Below are 17,884 nucleotides of genomic sequence, written 5' to 3'. Positions count from 1 at the left end.
GGACTGTTGGTCTGTCATAAATTACATTGTTATAATGCAACAAAGGTGCAAAGCCCATTAAAAAAATTGTAGCTGAACTTTATTTTGTGTGTGTGTGTGTGTGTATATATGTGTATCTATATGTATGTATCTATATATATATATATACATATATATATATATATGTGTGTGTGTGTGTGTGTGTATATATGTATGTATATAAAATTTATACTTACACTAAGCAAGTAGGGGTACACACCAGTTTTAAGACATACGAAACTGCGTTGCCATGGTTACATTTTCCAACTGTAAATTTGTCAGCTTCTTATTGGACAGCAACACTCTTATAACGGAAACACGTCTATCATTTATTTTTGTAATATTTGCAATTTGAAACAAAATTGTCCCACCTGAAAAATCTAAGATCTTAAATTCAAAAGGAGGACTGATTCTTCGTTTTTGTTAATATTAAGTGTTTAACTGGTTGAGAATCAATATAGTTTAGCTTTTATTTTGACACGTCTAAGTTTTGTGTTTCCGGGTGAAGAAGACAGGAAAGAGGTACGGTGGTACTGATTTATTTAACCAAAAATAATTGGTTATCACCTTTTTTTCTTTTGCTTTCTTGTTATTGTGGTGTAATATAAGTTTATATATTAATCTACAAACAAGGTGAGTAGTAATTAAATTTAGAGCTCGTATTTAAATGTACAGGCTTCCGGTGTCCCTGTTGGCTAGCCGGTTAGCATGTGGACGGTTGTGGAATCAGCGCATTTGACTTCGTATCCTGTTACAGACTGACCTACAAAGAGACGTTTCTTCCAATTAGCTTTATTCGTTATTTTTTGTAAGTCTATTGGTAATATATTTCCCATCTGTCTTTATTTGTGTGGCTTCTCTCTTATCTTTTTCGCCACGAACAGAAACGTGAGCTACCCGGCTTTATACTTTGACTGGTTATTGCTCAAGAGCCGCAAATTATGATGTTACTCCTCCACGGAGTCCCGTCACAGACTGTTCCTTTTTTTCTGCTTGGACACAACGATCCCCGATGAATGCGAAACTAACCGCTTTTTGTTCGTCTTTTTCCTTTGTAGACTGCCTAAACAGCTCGAAACTGTGACAGTGAGATGGCAGCCAATGGAGCAAGCTGTGAGCAGCCTCAAAAACGAGCAGGACCCAAAGATAAACAGAACGGCAAGTCCACAGGTTAGTGTGAAAGGTTTAAGGGCCGAAGACAATCCAAAAAGTTTAGCTCATTTTAACACTGATGTTTTCATTGTTAACAACAGCCTCATGTCAGTGTCATAAAATTGCTTCAGCAGTTTCATTTCGGGCTACTTTCAGTTTTTAACCCGTGTTGACAACTCTCACCGCATGACAGCAACCGAGACAGACCTTTGGCTACAACCTTTATTATGTATTTGGCATTAGCAGTTCCACAGGATGTAGTAGTTAATGAGCCTCTTAGTTGTACTGAAACTCAAGATGATTCCAGCTCTGTTTGCCCTTCAGACTTGTTATTGAGAGAGAGACGGCAGAAAGAGAAGGAGGATCGTCTGTCTCTAGTGCTGTGGAGGAGGCCGGTTGTCACTCTACATTATTTTCTTCTGGAGACCCTCGTGAAGCTAAAGGAATGGACTTTTGAGTAAGCCTCAAACAGGTTTTGCTACTTGGTCTTTGCTTTTGCACTGCTCTGTTGATGTTATGCTGATACATATTTATAGTTGCGACATATGTGTTGTTTCCTTTTGAAACAACTCAGAGGTTTCCTGCTGTTAAATCCGTCACAGATACTGAAGACCTTGTACTATTTTTACATTTTACTTTTTAGACAGCTCAAAAATATTTATGACAAATAAAGTAATTCAGTCTAGACTAATTTTTGATCCAATTTGCAAACGAAACTAATGTCATAAAACTATTTAATAGAGACTAGTTATACTTGATCAACTAGAATATTTGGAAGCTGATCATTTTGTTCTCTTGTTTTTACATACAGGCTTTGGCACCGGCGAGGCACAGTGTTTGTATTTTTGTTGTTATGCTTCCTGTTCTCGATCACATACTCCACTGATGGATCACACCAAACGGTGAGACTTTACTTTCTGTTTTTTAGCAACATAAATGAACTCCACTGCCTCATCGAAAACTGTGAAACAGTTGATGATAATTCGGTTTTTTATCATCTTAGACTTTGCTTACAGAAACCTCATGTTGATAGACTATGCACTGAACACTGTTGGCAAGTAACCTTTGGTCACACTTTCAGCTGGCTGGAAGTTTTATTTACGGGTTAATCAGTGCAAGGTTCAGTGAAAGCAGAGAAGCACTGCATAGAATTGATGAGTTAAAAGGAGTGAATATCAAGTAGTTGACAAAGTAGTATAAAGTTACATTCAGCAAATCAAAATAGGATTTGAACCTTTGTTCTAAAAGCCATATAATTACACACTGTGCTTGAGAGCTATGGTCTAAGTACCTATTGCACAATCATAACTTTTAAGTTTTTTCCTGTATGTCTTTTTCATTCTCACATGTTTGTTGAGAAGCTGGTGTTGCAGAACCACTGGAGGGATGAAGTGACACTCTGAAGGCTACAATTAAGAGTCGCATATCTCCTAGTTCTAAAGAGTTAAAACTTGTCAATTTTTTGCAACACCTTATTAGTTTTGTTTTATTTCCAAGCATCACAACCACTGAGGACATAACAATTTCATGAAGTCCTGTGGTCTTTTCTGTCTTGGGGAACTTCAGCACCATTCAGTGTGTTGGTAGTGAGAAACCAGCCTGGGCGAAGTATGTTTTTGCTGTAAATCCCCCAGCTGGCTAATCACTCTGGTCCTTTGTCATCATCACACAGTTGAGGTCTCACTCCTACGTAGGTCACCTGATAAAAGGTCTGTGAAGACTTCACTCGGTCACTGAGGTGTAACAGCAGAGTGTTGACTTGAACCCTCTGGTCTTTTCAGAAAGCACACAGCTGGCAAATCACCATTTACCCACCACCATGCTTGACAGTTGGTGTAAGGTGTATTTATGGGTTTGTTTTTGTAAAACATGATGTGTGTTATGTCCAAACATTTCTGCCTCACATATTCCACGGTCGTTGTTCCAGGAGTCCTGTGGTTTATTCAGATCAAACTTTGCAAACTTAAATTATGTTGGCTTCTCTTTATGAGGGAGAAAACGCCTTCATTTGAGAACCTGATGTTCCGACTGTTTCTAATTGTATTGTCATGAGCAACATTTTACATGTAGAGTTTGAGATGCAACTCTTGGATTGCTTAGAGTTTCTCTGAGCGATGCACTTCCCGACATTGGGTGAATTTGTTGAGGTATCCCACTCCTGGAAACTTTTAGAAATGTCTTGAATGTTATCTGATTATATTATCTCGTTTTCTAAATGGACTTCATATTTTGAAATGTTCAACAGGAACACTAAAGTTGTATCCATCTTAAAAACAGAAAAGAAAATTTCATTTGTATTTTTTATCTAAATGAAACTGTATGATTGAGGAATATGTTGCGTCACAGTCCTACATTCAACCGACTTTTCTGTTTCCTCAAGTATTTATTTTTCATTCTCTTAACATTCCCTGACAGTATGTTCAGTACCTGGAGAAGAAGGTCCTGTGGTGTGCCTACTGGGTGGGCCTGGGGATCCTGTCCTCAGTGGGACTCGGGACTGGTCTGCACACGTTCCTCCTTTATCTGGTAAGAGAAAATTAATGGCATGTTCCTGGTTATGCAAAACATTTTTAACAGAAAACGGCTCCAAAGAAAAATGGGCCTTTCTTTTAAATTTACATACACATGTAAAGATAACAGAAGCCCTTTAGGCTTTACTGATAATGGCTTACACTTTAAATACCTACAAGTCCACATTTCTAGAAGATATTTATTTCTGTTTTGTCAGATTCACTGATGAAAAAGTTAGATAAACTTGATGTGTAGAGTGCCATTTCTCAATTTTGATATTCAAATATGCATTAGCTTGAAAAGCATTGGAATGTTATCCTGAAAACCAATAAAATATATTATCTTTTAACTCTAACAATATTGCCGTAGTAGTCTTTATGACGTCCATTAAGTATCAGTTTAGTATTTGTGAAACAAATCAGCCTTCATGAGAAGTGGAGGGCTAATCTTCTTGGCTTAGCATGTATATGTTTTCTATCTCCTACTCAGTAGTGGCTTTATTTTTGGACTAAAATGACACAAAGCAACCAAGCCATGAGTTACTTGAGATTAACCAAAACTACTACTATTCTAAGCCTATCCTTGTTGTTGCCAGATGATGGCGCCATCCTAAAAACCCAGAAATAAGTTAGTCTGAGTCAAAATACCCATCAATCTAAGGTTAACCGGGAGGGACCTTTGGCTTGCCCACTGACGCTTGTCTGAGAGTGACTACATTAACCGAGTCACTGAAAGTGTGTGTCATTTCTCCTAGATGTGGTCAAAAGTAGACTTTAGCTTAATTAAAGAGTGGAAGAAAGTCGGCAATGCTTGTCCACTTTGAGGTGTTCAGTGTCCACATGTGGGCCTGCTGAGTTCCCTTTGCTATTTCCACTGCAACCAAATCATAAGAAATCCATATGGGTGACCTTTCAGTTTTCAGAAATATCCTAAACATAAATATTTTTTGATCAGGATCAGTTTGGATTTATTTCACTTCATTCTTCTGTCTTGGTTTACTTGCGTTCATCATTCAGGTACTTAAGGTTTTGTTTTGGGGATTTTTTTGTCTGCTTTTGGTTCTTCAGCTGATCCATAATACACAGAGGAAGTGTGACTTCAAATCTTCTCAACTTTGGGTTTTATTAATTATATCTTCACCATATACCTTTGCACCATCCTGACGCCAGTTAACTGATTTTATATTATTTTAAGTTTTACCACAAAATTATTCATTAAAAGATCATATTTTACCACCAGGGCCTAGGCTCAAAGTGTGGGCAGTTCCATTGGAATTGACTCATGTTTCCACTGCACCGTCTCTCCAAAGGTCATAAAGTCTGTCTTTGTAACTTCTGTGTAATTTCTTTAACAAACAAAAACACCTTGTTGGGCTTAACAAATTTTCACTATTTGTCCTTAAACCATTATTTATGGTACATTGTGTCCAAAGGGTCAAAATAGAAGTGGCAACACGATGTTGATGCCATCTATGGTGACATCAACATTGTGATGGTACAGAGACAAAACACATTTGACAAGCTTTACAACACTATGTAGATTATATCAATTCAAGCTCTTACTTTTTATTACTAAAATAACATAATTAGTATTCTACTCTGGTAATTAAACTTTCTAAGTAAATTTTGATTGCTAACACTCAGTTGTAAGTAATCATAAGGGAGGCACAGGTGATGTGAACTGACAGATATAAGATATAAAAACATATTATTCAAAATGGTTTATAGTTTCCATACAACTATCAAAGCCTTTAGTCTGGAGCTTTTCAAGCATAAATGTTGCTTTAAAAACTCATTCAAATGTGTTTGCAGCAGTTACAAAGCAACTGCATTGATACATACTTGGCAATAGTAAATTCAATCAATCATATTGTATTATTACATATAGTTGGTTTAATAAAAAATAATATAGCTTCATCTTGATAATTTTCTTTGTCCAGTTCTGTTTTCTTTGATTTTCTGCCAATTCTTGTACATACAACTATGGATTTGTTTTTAGAATTTTCATTTTATTCTTATATTTCAATCTCCTTATTAGAGCATCAGCTTTCTGGAAAAAAAAGATTACATTTAATTATATCATTTTTATACAGCTTCTGGGCTTTAATCTCTTCTGTTTGAAAGGTCACATATGGACAAACTGATTTGATCCATTTAAATGATTCTCACTGTATATCCTGATTTGTTACACACATTCAGCTGTCCCCAAATTACTGCAACTATTTAAATCCTTCACTGAGAAGCTGAAAGTTTATCACATGATACAAGGCTGCTTCTCACGAGACTAGTTCCCATTTTTCTTTGCACTAGATTTACTTCATCTTGACAATGCAACCGTGTCACACTCACAGTTATTTATGTTTCACGTGACAATCTGAATATAAACCACACACAGTTTCTGTGGATTTGCCTCAATCCAGAAGAGGATTAGATCATGGGGTTCGGTCATCGCCATGGTGATTCATCATGATGGTTCAGTGCCGATCCTCTAGTTTCAATTTTCTTCTAAAATTCAGCATTTTGTCATTTAACTTCTTAATGTTTGTGTAAGACATGTAAATATTATTGTTAAAAATGAAGCATCTTGTTTTTTTTGTCAAACTTTCACACAACTTTAATTGAAATACTCAGATTATCACTATAGTATGCATAAGTATATATATTTAAAATAATTATCAAAAATATCACAATAAGAGTTGTAAAAGAAAATAGGTTGTTTTGCCAATGCTTCAACAAATAACTTGAGTTGAAGAAAACTGACCTTTTTTCAACTCAAGTTATTTGAGTTGAAAACTCGAGTTTTACCAAAGTCTCAAATTAATAACTTCCATTTCAGTTCCTTAAATGCCTTCTAATCTACAAGTTGTTGGATTCAACTTACCTACATCTTAGATTTCTGCAACTGTTTAACTACTCTTTCCCTTAAATTGTTTTTAATTTTCTTTTCTTTCTTTGTTTTTGGTAGGATTCATTTTCATGTCTTGGGGCTTCAGCTGAGGAATTCAGATTGTGATAAAACTACCAAAGACTTTAATGAAGAATTTATCTCCAGACATTCCCTGAGAACCTGCAAAGTACTTTTGCTCCTGCAGCTGACTCATTAGTCTAAATCAAAAAGTTCTTGTTACCTTAAACAGCTCCTTGGTCAGCAGAGAGTGTGTTTAATCGAATTTGTATAAGAAAAATAAATCACCTGTTCATAACAGATTTGATCTGATATGATCCTGTGTTTTAAGGCTTTAAAACGCTGTTAAACCAACAGACATTCAGGCTAGAGCACAGGACACAAGAGGATACCTGTATTAACTGTGTTTTCAAGGAAGTTGAAATGATTAATGAAATAAGCTAATTGTAAATAATAGCTCCTGATTTGAAATTAAGTTCTACATTTAACTTTCTGAAACTTGCAGAAGTTCTCTTTGTGTGGGAGAAGTTTTGCATCAAGGATGTAGTGTTTCCATCTGATCTCACTTTTTTGATGTTTCCAAGAGATTCCTTCATATCGAGATGTTTTTTGACTTGTCAGACGGCTGCATTCAATGCATTTTCACCCCGTTAAGATAAAGATGACGCTCTCCCTGAGGGTCAAAGTTCGGTCTTTGTCACCATTCTGAGAGCGACATTGCTGCTGCTCCGATACAGTCTGTCGACCCCTCAGGGGAGAAACCTCACGTGAGGCCTCCCAGCGTTAACTCTTGTCTTGAGATGTTAACTCTGTTGACCAGTTAGAACAGGCTGAACTGAGTCTCAGTGACTCACGTCTGCTTTCCTCAATCTTGCAAGAATTAATAAAGTGCTGCTTTGAGTGTAAATCCCGGATCTGTGCTTGGTAACTAGGAGTGACGGTTTCATTAAGGGAAACTCCTTTCTCCTTCGTTTTAATTTTTTTCCTTTTATTAGTCAGACACTGGCTTCTTGTGTCTTGATAAATCAAGTCTTTGGTTTGAAAAAGTGTGTTGTGAGAACTAAGAATCGTCATCTGTGTCTGCAGTTGGGCAAAAGAAGGCTTTTTTTGTTTGTGTTGAAGAAGTCCATGTCAGCACTGACTTATGGTGGCTTGTCCATTGCCTGTCAGTGTTGATGCCATAAAGGATTATCTGTGCTTTACATGCAGGTGGGCCAGCTGCAGGCGAGGCCAGGTGAGCTAGTTTAATCAGAAATCTTTAAAGACGAATGATGATCTTCCTGTCAAGAGACGCATTGTATGACTCGGCTCCAATCTGTGTGTCTCTGTGGCAGGGTGGATGCTGTTAGCTCACCATTCAAAAAGGATCAATCAGAATCATACTTATTGGTGGGAAGCTGCAAACTGGAAGGACTTAATTAAATAAGACAATTTACTGAAAAGGTTTGAGAAAACTAAAATGTTCTCTGTGGAAGGGAACCTGAGGGCCCTTCATCAGAAATACTAAGAGCCTAGGAAGCTGGGAATAGTTGAATTGCCGTTAGTGCCCGCTACTTATTTAGTGGAAACTTATTTACGACGTTTTTATCAGATGCAGTTGTTTCTGTGGTTATTTAAACCCAAAACCAAAATGTATAACATGAATAGCATCATTTGTGCAGCTATATTTAAGCTCTTCACATTTCCCGACATTTTCCATACATGTTGAAGTCTCGGTCTGATGGATTTGATTTTTCTCTCTCTCTCTCTCTCAGGGTCCTCACATAGCTTCAGTCACCCTGGCAGCGTATGAATGCGGATCCATAGACTTCCCAGAGCCTCCGTACCCCGACCAGATCATCTGTCCCCAAGATGGAGGCCTGGAGGACAGCATCTCCATCTTCTCAATTATGTCCAAGGTCCGGCTGGAGGCCTGCATGTGGGTGAGTGGTGGACGCGACAAGAGAGACCTGACAGTTTCACTGGCCAAATGTGCAAACAAATTAGAAAAATGTGAACATACACTGACTGCAGCTGTGTCTGTTTAGGGCGCGGGGACGGCCATCGGAGAGCTGCCTCCGTACTTTATGGCCAGAGCGGCTCGTCAGTCAGGAACTGATCCAGATGAGGATTACGAGGAATTTGAGGAGATGCTCGAGCAAGCAGAGGGCGCACAGGTCAGAAAGATCAACGCTCATGTTTATAAAATGGTTTTCGATTGTATAATTAACAAATATTCTCTTTTAGAATATTGTCTACATTGTTGCGTGAATATTAATGTTTTGTATATTATCTCAGTGGATGTATATTATTTCTTACTGAGATTTCCAGAGATTTTAAAACGGCTAATGGCTTCCTTTTCTTTAGTCTTCATTTCTAAAGCTCTAACCAAACGGATGTTTAAGTTTTATCTGTGTGGTTTCCCCCCCATCATAGTTATTTACTCATTACTCATCACCTCAGTAAGATATGATTCTTATTTAATTTGCCCTAATTTTCTAAATGAACAAAGGAACTCAGAGCCAAGCAGGCTTCTGATTGGTCCTGAGTAAGCACGTGACTTCAGCGCAGCCCCTCCTTCCCTGCACTTCCAGTAAATCTGTGTGTTCGTGGGTGAGTCACCCCGAGCTCAGCTCCCTCTTTAATCATCCCTTGGGCTTCGCTCTCGTTGCCTCCCTCCATCTCCCTCTGCTCTTCTCACCGGCCTCTAATTTGAATGACAGACAGCGCTGTCAGGAAGAGAGTTCACATGACTGGAGAACGCTTGGATCAGATGCTGAGTCAGCAGGACGGAGATTACCAAAAAACTGGAGACATTGTCTTCGTCACTTAGTCCCACTTCACCACGTGGAAGGATCCCTGCACCTGCGTTTTTTCACCGTCTCCTCCTTTTTATAGTGTCAGAAGTGAAGAGCTGGCTGATGAGCCGCTGTTGAGGAAAATTACAGAATAATAATGTTCTCTGTAAACAATAAAAATATATTTAATTGGAAAACGAGCACAGAAAGTTGGTGGATATTTACCATACGTTCTGAATTATGACGGTAAATTCTGTGAGAAACCAACTTTATCAGCCGACTTAAATTAAAAATGTGTTTAATCATGTTGGCATGTGTGTTTATTATAAAACAAAAAAACAAAAACTTGTTTTTCCAAATTAATGTTTAACTGTGCCAGCAGGTTTTCAAACAGCCTCTTAATTGCCTTCCTGCTCCGGCGGTGATCTTTACAGAAAAACCACAGAGTTTTACCCCCCTGCAGGAGTACAGATGCAATCAGAAGAACTGTGGCGCTTTTATACCACACAGATTTGAGCAAAACGCCACAAGAGTCACCAAACGGAGAGAAGAAAAGCAAAAATTACAAAGCTCTAAAATAGGAGATAGTTCACCACAGAGCTTTTGACCAAGGCTTGTGTTCCTCATTATGCTGTTACTGTAAAATGGTGTAATAAAAACCACAAGAAAGTGCATTGATTTATTTAAGCAAAAAAAAAAAAAGGAAGGGTGATTATGTTTTCAAAGATCTTAAATTATATGTTAAATTTGTGTGATTGAATAAAAAGATTTAAAATAACATGGGTTGTGAAAGTCTTACAAATGCATCTTGTCATGTCTGACTGCAATCCCACATTAAAATGAATTTTCAATTTGCTTTGCAGGATTTTGTTACAAGAGCAAAACTGGGAGTTCAGCACATGGTGCAAAAAGTGGGATTCTTTGGGATCTTGGCTTGTGCCTCAGTAAGTAGAGAGCTTTTTTTTCCGTCTTTCAGTTGACATACAAAGTATTTAACCTCGCATTGAGAGGAAGGAAAAAGATGTACAGTCTTCTCTTTTTGCCAAACATAAAAATATGACAGTTGTGGCATGGATTTATTTTCAGTCTCCATGAGCCAATGTGTTCGGCCACCTCCCTTCGTCAGCAGTTGCAGCTGCTAGTCACGTAGAGCAACTCTCTTTGCACATCTACATAAATGCATGTCCATGTTTGTTCCCAAAATAATTCGCACACACGGCTTGAATGCGCCGTCTGTGAACATCAGCTGCTCCAGTCCAGTTCTGAATTTCACTGAGCCGGTCCAACATAAAAGTACGCTGATATAAACTATCACTTCGTGGCTCTGGATGACAGTTCTGAACTCAGTCTTTTCTTCTGAAGCATCTAACAGGTTTTCTTCCAAGTTGGATTAATCTCTATCCAACTTCAATAATCCTTCCATTCTACACACCGTCTACGATATGTCCAATGTAGCAAACTGCACACATTCTGATGCCTTTTGTTCAACAATGTTCATCTTCTTGCTAAAAGCCAGATTTGCATTTGTGCTGCACTTTTCCATTATTTGAGTTCTTCTTGAGATCCTCAGACTTCATCCCTGGTATATCTGCTCTGTTCTCTGGTCTTATGAAGTGGCTTGTTCACAAACCATGAGGCCTTAAACAGAACAACTGATTACACACACAAGTAGGCTGGCCATCACCCTCCTGCTCAGTTTTTGCTTACTGTACAGTCTGGGTTTTCTCCCATTCACTTGGATTCCATCCAGTCGATTATTGACCAGGCCAATCGGCAGACAGAAGAAGAAGTCATAAAGGATGATGTCCATTTCCTATGCTCTTTTAGAATTGTAGCCTGCCTGCAGTTTTTAGCAATGGCATAGGAGGAAGCGAAGAAAGCCAATCAGTGTGTGGTGGACACAATTCCAAATACTGATTAACATGAACAGCCGCCTTGTTCGGCTCGGCACTTCTCTCTTCGCAGTGGAGAACGACTGTTTACAGATATTAAAATTTGGATTTTTTTTTCCATCATGCTTGACAATTACATGTCACAAAAAAAATCTAAAAAAAAAAGTACATGAAAGCTTTTGGTTGTAACTTGACAAGATATGAAAAGGTTAATGATTTTCTTTTCATCGTGTCACTCTTACTGAGCTGATTGTGTTGATATGAAAGAAGTCAATTTTCTTGTGCATTTTTCAGATTCCCAATCCTCTCTTTGACTTGGCGGGAATAACCTGTGGGCATTTCCTGGTTCCCTTCTGGACTTTCTTTGGAGCAACTCTGATCGGGAAAGCCATTATCAAGATGCATATACAGGTCAGTGGAGCAGATTAAAGGTTCATCTAAGGTGGTTCAGAGCTCTGGCTCTCCTCTCATGGTTTGTTCCATTGTTCTTAAGAAACGATACCGGCACACCTTCACATCCTCGCAGAAACATCTCCTGATATGATTCATCCTCTTGAATCATTTCATCACGGCTGTCTAACCACAGCACAATACAGCATATCAGAAATTGCGCTTTAGCAGAAAAGGATTCACTGCTGACTGGTGTGCTTTGATGAATCTCCAGAACCTCAAAGGGTTGTGGGAAAGATGAAGCCGTGTGCTGAGATCATGAGATGGTTACTATGAAACTCCTAATTGTGCACTTCTGGTTGACTTTCACCAGTGGCTGAGCTGCTCCTCTGGGTTTTTCCTTCATCTTGTTTTAGCCGTAGCAAGTTTCCAGACCTCTTAAAGAGGCTCCGAGATGAAAGGAGGAAACCTTCGGAAGAAGTTTTTAACAAGAGTTTGGAATGACACAAAAAGGCCAATCAGAAAATAATTTTAATTATACAGAGTGGAGTTGAGACTGTCACACCAGTGACTAATATAAACCTAGACAATGAGGGGCTGTCTGTTTTTTTTTTTTTCTAAGTGACTCGCCATTCCAACTGAACAAATCCATCTCCTGGTGGTACCAGTCAGTGATCTCACCCGAGAAGGTCACCTCTTCCTGTGGGGTGGGGGGGTCCGGGCCACACTGAATGGACATGAGAAGGTAAAAGGAAATGGAGCAGACTTTAAAAGCTGCAGGGGAGACCCATTTCTGTACCTTGAACTTCTCAGACATCACATGATTTATCCTGTCTGATCTTGTCCAGGGGGGCTGTGTGTCATGCTGTTTAAAGCTGATCAGTTTCAGAACCAGAGGGGGAAAATAATGTGGTTTTGGGCCCCCCGCCCTTCTGCTTTGGTTGTTTGCAAACCACACAAACCCCCTCACAGCCTGAAATGTTGCTTAAGAGCCAGGTTTGAATTTTCTAATTGGCGTCTGAGCCTCAGTGACCCTCGGCTGTTCAACAGTAGTTCTGTCAAAAAGACAGACTTTAAATTATAATTTTTTTCTAACCAGTGAATTTCTTTTGTAGAAATCTTTGTACTTTGTCAGTCAAAGATGCTGATCAGTATCTTTTCTTCCACAGAAACTTTTTGTTATCATTACCTTCAGCAAGCACATAGTGGAGCAGATGGTGTCACTCATCGGGTAAGTGTGTGAGAACGGTTGAAAAACTTTTCTTTGTAAAACCGATGTCTTTTGGTTTGGTTTTTACGGTTAGGAATGCGTTCGTCAACATTTTCCCATGTATTTCTGACTGCTGATGGGTCGAGGGGGAGGGGGTCCCATATGAATAAATGCTTTCACTGCGTAGGAGTAGATATCAAGGTATTACCCCCACACACACATGCAATCCATCTCTGCTGCACCGCTGACCAAAAGTATGAGGTCACATTCAAAACAGGGTGATTTGACTCACGGGGTTTCAGCTCTGACTGACGGGATGATCGAACAAGGCAGGAAACACAAGCACAGACTTGAACGACCCGCCTGCTGTTCAGGCAACAGAATCAATACAGCTGCTGGGATTAGCTGGGATTTTTTTTTTTTATATGAAATAAAAGCAAAAGTTATTCATTTTTTTCAGGAAGTTCTGTTCATCAAGCAGATTTCTTTCATATAACTTTAAAACTATGAACTGATATTAAGAGTGGAAGTGCTCTGCAACAGTTGACCACAACTCTTTGTGTGAAAGAAACATAAAGTGATGTTAGATTGTGAAGTGGAAGAAACATGATGCATGGATTTAATTTCATTTACAACTAAAATCTGACAAGTGGATTTAACCTTCTTAAAACATTACAACCACTTTTGATTCAGCTTTCCACCTCCATATTTTGAATCTTTGTATAATGGATTGAACAGTGTCCTATGAGACGTTTGGAATATTGTTTTATATCTAAAAAAAATAAATAAATTCTTCCACTTTAAAACTATAAACTTTGTTAGTCTCCCACTTAAAAACCCATTAAATGGGGCGCCACATGGGTCAGTGGTTCAATTCCCTGCCCTGGGCTTTTTACTGCATGCCTTCCTCTTCTGTTACTTCTTCCTGTCAAGCTTGAATAAAAGTCCACTAAACCCATAAACCATTAGAAAAACCAATAAATTATATTGAAGTTTGTGAGTTTTAAACATGAAAAATCGTGCGAATACAAATTCACAGAACCGTGGTCATCAATATGAATCACCAAGCAAGTAACTTTGACCATATTTAGACAAAAAAAACATTTTCTTTCTTGCTCTAGTTGCTCTCAAGGTTCTTTCCCACGAAGATCACCCCTGGTGACTCGCTATGATTTGTACAAATGGAGCCTTTTGCTGATATGGGTATTTCGCTTAATTTCATGTCTGTCTCAAATCATGTTTGTTTGTGTGTAAGGATGGAGAGATAACCCTGAGTCACTCAAGTTGAGTGTTATTCAGCAGCAGGAATTACCCTCTCTGCATTTGGTGCTTGTTATCGCGCTTCCTTTTGCTTAGTCTAGTCAAGTCCAGACAACATGTTTACATCCTGGCTGAATTCAGGAGGACTGTCTACAGGCTGCAGTATTTTTTCTTTCTGTTCATTGTAATTATAAGTTTGGCGTTATGATAGATGTTCCATTCAAGCTCCGTTTCACTTTACCAGCATGTAGAGCCACATCAACAAACCCTACCTCTGACTGGAGGAAGCGTTAAAGCGGTGTTCGTTATGACTGGCCCCCGGTGAGCGCTTCCACTCCTGCCTAATAGGGAAATTAGCAGACACTGATTGGCTGTCTTTCCACCATGAAAGCACCAGTGGTGGTAAAGGTGATGACATCATGTCGACTCACTTCCTGGTTGAAGGGGGCTGACACAGACTCTTATAGAGAGCGTAAGAATATAAAAGAAGGACTGAGGAGTTTCTGCTTCATTCCTCTCTGCTGCCTACTCCTTCTCACAGTAACAATTAGAGGTGGTGGCAGCTGCAGCACGGGGCCCGTCTGTAGGATGAGGCCTCGGATGCTGCTGGTTGGCCCGGTGGATCAGGACTTTTATTTCCAGCTTTCAAAGCTTTTATTGGGACTGCTTGGTTGGTGAGTTATAAGTCTTTTTTTTTTTCACTTTTGCTATTCCAGGTCTGTTCCTACAATAGGACAATCACTCCAGAAGCCCTTCAGTCAGTACCTGGAAGCCCAGAAGAACAAGCTACACCATGCTGGAAAGAATGGACCAGCGGTAAGAACAGCTTTTACTGTCTACAATCTTTTCTCTTTTTTCCCCTCTGTTAATGTGTGAAACCTGGGAGGCTTTGATGTGACAGATATACAAAGTTAGGACATGTTAGGACAGAGTAGCTATGTCAGAGTTTAGAAATGTGCATAGTAAATGTTTCTAAACAGATTAAAGCAAATCCAGTTTCTGATCCTAAACATATCGCCCTCTGGTGGGCACATTGTGTAACTAAACAACTTCCCATGTATTTTTTTCCTTCACACTAGCATTTTGTTTAATATAAATATTGTAAAAGAATAATTTACTTAGAAGAAAGTACAAACACATAGCCTAGCCTTATAAACACTCATAAGTACAGCACCAGCTGGTTTTGTCTACTCATAATCTGGTTTGCAGAAATGAATGCAACTTACACCATATTTTTGTACCATTTGGGGTTTTCCAGGATGAAAACTGGCTGTCGTGGGTGTTTGAGAAGGTGGTGCTTGTCATGGTTTGCTACTTTGTCATCTCCATCATCAACTCCATGGCTCAGAGCTACGCCAAGCGCCTGCAGCAGCTGAGGCACTCCGAAGAGAAGAGCAAGTGATGGCGAAGCAAAGCGCCTCATGCATCCAAGTGACTTGTGTTTCTGCAGCTGCTGCTCACAACTTACCAACGAACCTCACCCATCTTCATTGCTCAGAGAGACCGAAGGCATTAAGATGAAAAAGAAGCAGAGGCATTCAATGCCTGTGTGTGTGTGTGTGTGTGTGTGTGTGTGTGTGTGAGTCTGCGCACGTGCTATTAAGGATGTATGTGCAGTGTTTTGTCTCTGTCGAGTTTTATAGTTCTTCTTCTCATCTCACTCTGCGTGAGTGTAGCGTGACTGACTCCTGCTAGCGGTCTTAAGATGTTACTTTAATGCTAAATTAATCCTTTCATTAACCTCAGAAGTAAAGCGGTGATTTGATGGTAGCTGCTATGCTGAGGGCAGCGCCCATCAGATGCTATGCCTTATGCAAGTTGGGAATGCCTGAATTCCCTTGAGTATAGCTCTTGACTTAAGGACTTGATTTTTATTTAATTATGTAACATATGTATGGATGGGAGTTGATTTTATTTTTGCGATGTGCTGCCAAGATAACTGCAAACAGATAATGTTTCTTTTCAGTCTTTTCAGGGTTTTCATGTTTTTCTTCTGGTAAATATTCAGACATATTTTTTTCTTTTTTCTTAATTTCTAGTACTGTCAGCTCAAAGTGATTGGGAGGGTTAAAAAAAGCAATATCAACTTATAAAGTGGGGTATGTACGGTTTGCACATTGTGTAAATGTTTTTTGACTGTATGATCAGATGTGTTTCTATTCCAGTTGTTGCTGTGAACAAGAACCAAAATACAAAAACAAAAAAAGGCAGTAACATTGTAATCTCAGCAAATGGTCCCATTTCTATTCTGTACATTTAGGTCAGATCATATATAAAATGTGGAATTGACATTTTTTTCAGTCTGAGTCTTATTTTTTGATGTTTTCTTTCCCAAGTGTTCATCCTGATAAACTGCTCTATTCCTGTCATGATTTCAATGTATAATTTTCTCAAAGAACTGAGCACCTACAAGGTAAGTAACCAGATCAAGTTTTAGTAACATGACTGGAACATTTCCTTAATACCGTCAGCCTGATTGGGCTCTTCATACTAATTAATCCAATAACCTTCAATTTATGCCAGCTAAGATGTTTCTGACTCTTGATGCATGAAATCAGTTATTTTCTTTAAGACGCTATGTAACTATCCCCAAACTACTCTCCTACACCGTCAGCTAGCTTATCAGACTGGTGTTGGCGGTTACATTTCCATGGCAACAGCGGTCTGTAAGCTGGCTGAAGCTGTGGGCCTTTCAGCCGCTCAACCTATGTTGAGACGACACATCCAGTTGTTGGATGTGAGGCGACCTGCCTGTCACGTTGTTGCTCTGCTCTCATGTCTGCCCAGTTCCACTGTGTAAAAAAAATCAAATAAAGTGAGTTACCAAAGATCCTGACTGTTTTGTTTCTGTCCACTTTTACCTTTCAGGCTCTTCAGTACTTTTAGGTTTCCACATTCATGAGCTTGTTCATCTTGTATATTTTTTAAATTGGAAAAGTGGTTGTCGGAACTGCAGCTGTGATCCAGCTGTTGGAGAGCAGATTGGGTACACAAGTTTTAACAAAAATATGACTTCTGGCTCTTTTCTCTTCTTTATATCCTACATATTGTCTGTACTTCGGAACTCCTTCATTTAATAAACTATTTTACTGTTAAGATGGTTGCCAATTACTCTTAAATTGGAAACCAGTGTGTTCACAAACATTACTTTACCAGATAATGGTGACAATGCTTCTGATCTCTACATCTGGTAGAAATGGGTTGTCATGAACAGATAGTCACCGAGAAGCTTAGGACTGTCAGAATCAAAATAAAACAAAGGGAAAAGTTGCATATTGAACAGTGGTTAATAAACGCTTGCTACCACAAAGTGCCGCCCATTTCCTCAAAGGGCCCCCCACCTCCACTCCTTTCCCATTCAGCTCCTTCAGACTAGAGGCAGCAGCAATTAGCAAACACCTGGCAGAGCTGCACGTCTGCTGAGCTCGTCATGGGAGCAACTTCTCAGTCTCCTGAGAGCAGCTACAAACAGCACAATGAGGGACAATAGTTGTGATCATAAACAGCAGGAGCTTCCTGAAGAGACAGAGGCCCAATTTCAAAGCATCAAATTGAAAATTTTTCTTTTAAGTTATTTTTTGATATATACAGTATTTTTTTATAACTAAAGGTAACAGTTATTTGATTGTCCTACAAAATAGCAAAAGCCTTGGAAGTTAAAGGTCAATGTTTTAAATACTAAAAATGTTATTTTTTGATATATATTTTTTTTATTATATATTTTTTGAAGGAATAAAGATTGTGAAAATCAAACCTTTCAGCGAGTCACA

The 17,884-nt window shown here is 38.9% G+C and overlaps 1 protein-coding gene across 3 annotated transcripts; it reads left to right on the top strand.

Moving 5' to 3' along the window:
- Nucleotides 1–437: 437 nt before the first annotated feature.
- vmp1 (vacuole membrane protein 1) lies at nucleotides 438–16,403 on the top strand. Of its 3 annotated transcripts, none has more exons than XM_008425301.3 (12): nucleotides 438–540; nucleotides 1,077–1,188; nucleotides 1,495–1,627; nucleotides 1,982–2,072; nucleotides 3,586–3,696; nucleotides 8,340–8,507; nucleotides 8,613–8,741; nucleotides 10,226–10,306; nucleotides 11,549–11,665; nucleotides 12,814–12,875; nucleotides 14,831–14,930; nucleotides 15,373–16,403. In XM_008425301.3, exons 2-12 carry the CDS (start codon nucleotides 1,110–1,112, stop codon nucleotides 15,514–15,516), a joined length of 1,215 nt encoding a protein of 404 aa, XP_008423523.1. In that variant the 5' UTR covers nucleotides 438–540; nucleotides 1,077–1,109; the 3' UTR covers nucleotides 15,517–16,403. The 3 variants fall into 3 exon arrangements, with proteins under 3 accessions (XP_008423523.1, XP_008423525.1, XP_008423522.1); XM_008425303.3 differs by lacking the exon at nucleotides 438–540 and adding an exon at nucleotides 628–651; XM_008425300.2 differs by lacking the exon at nucleotides 438–540 and adding an exon at nucleotides 671–826.
- Nucleotides 16,404–17,884: the final 1,481 nt, after the last annotated feature.

The sequence above is a fragment of the Poecilia reticulata genome, chromosome 13 (genome assembly GCF_904066995.2).
Source record: "Poecilia reticulata chromosome 13, P_reticulata-male-v2, whole genome shotgun sequence".
In the NCBI taxonomy this organism is placed as follows: Eukaryota; Metazoa; Chordata; class Actinopteri; order Cyprinodontiformes; family Poeciliidae; genus Poecilia; species Poecilia reticulata.
The sequence above is the reverse complement of the archived record's forward strand: the minus strand, read 5'-3'. Positions and strand labels throughout refer to the sequence as shown.

Coding starts and splice junctions, on each gene's coding strand:
- vmp1 (XM_008425301.3), top strand. CDS start 1,110: ATGGCAGCCAATGGAGCAAGCTGTGAGCAGCCTCAAAAACGAGCAGGA. Junction 2,073..3,585: donor CTGATGGATCACACCAAACG/GTGAGACTTTAC, acceptor ATTCCCTGACAG/TATGTTCAGTACCTGGAGAA. Junction 8,508..8,612: donor GGCTGGAGGCCTGCATGTGG/GTGAGTGGTGGA, acceptor GTGTCTGTTTAG/GGCGCGGGGACGGCCATCGG.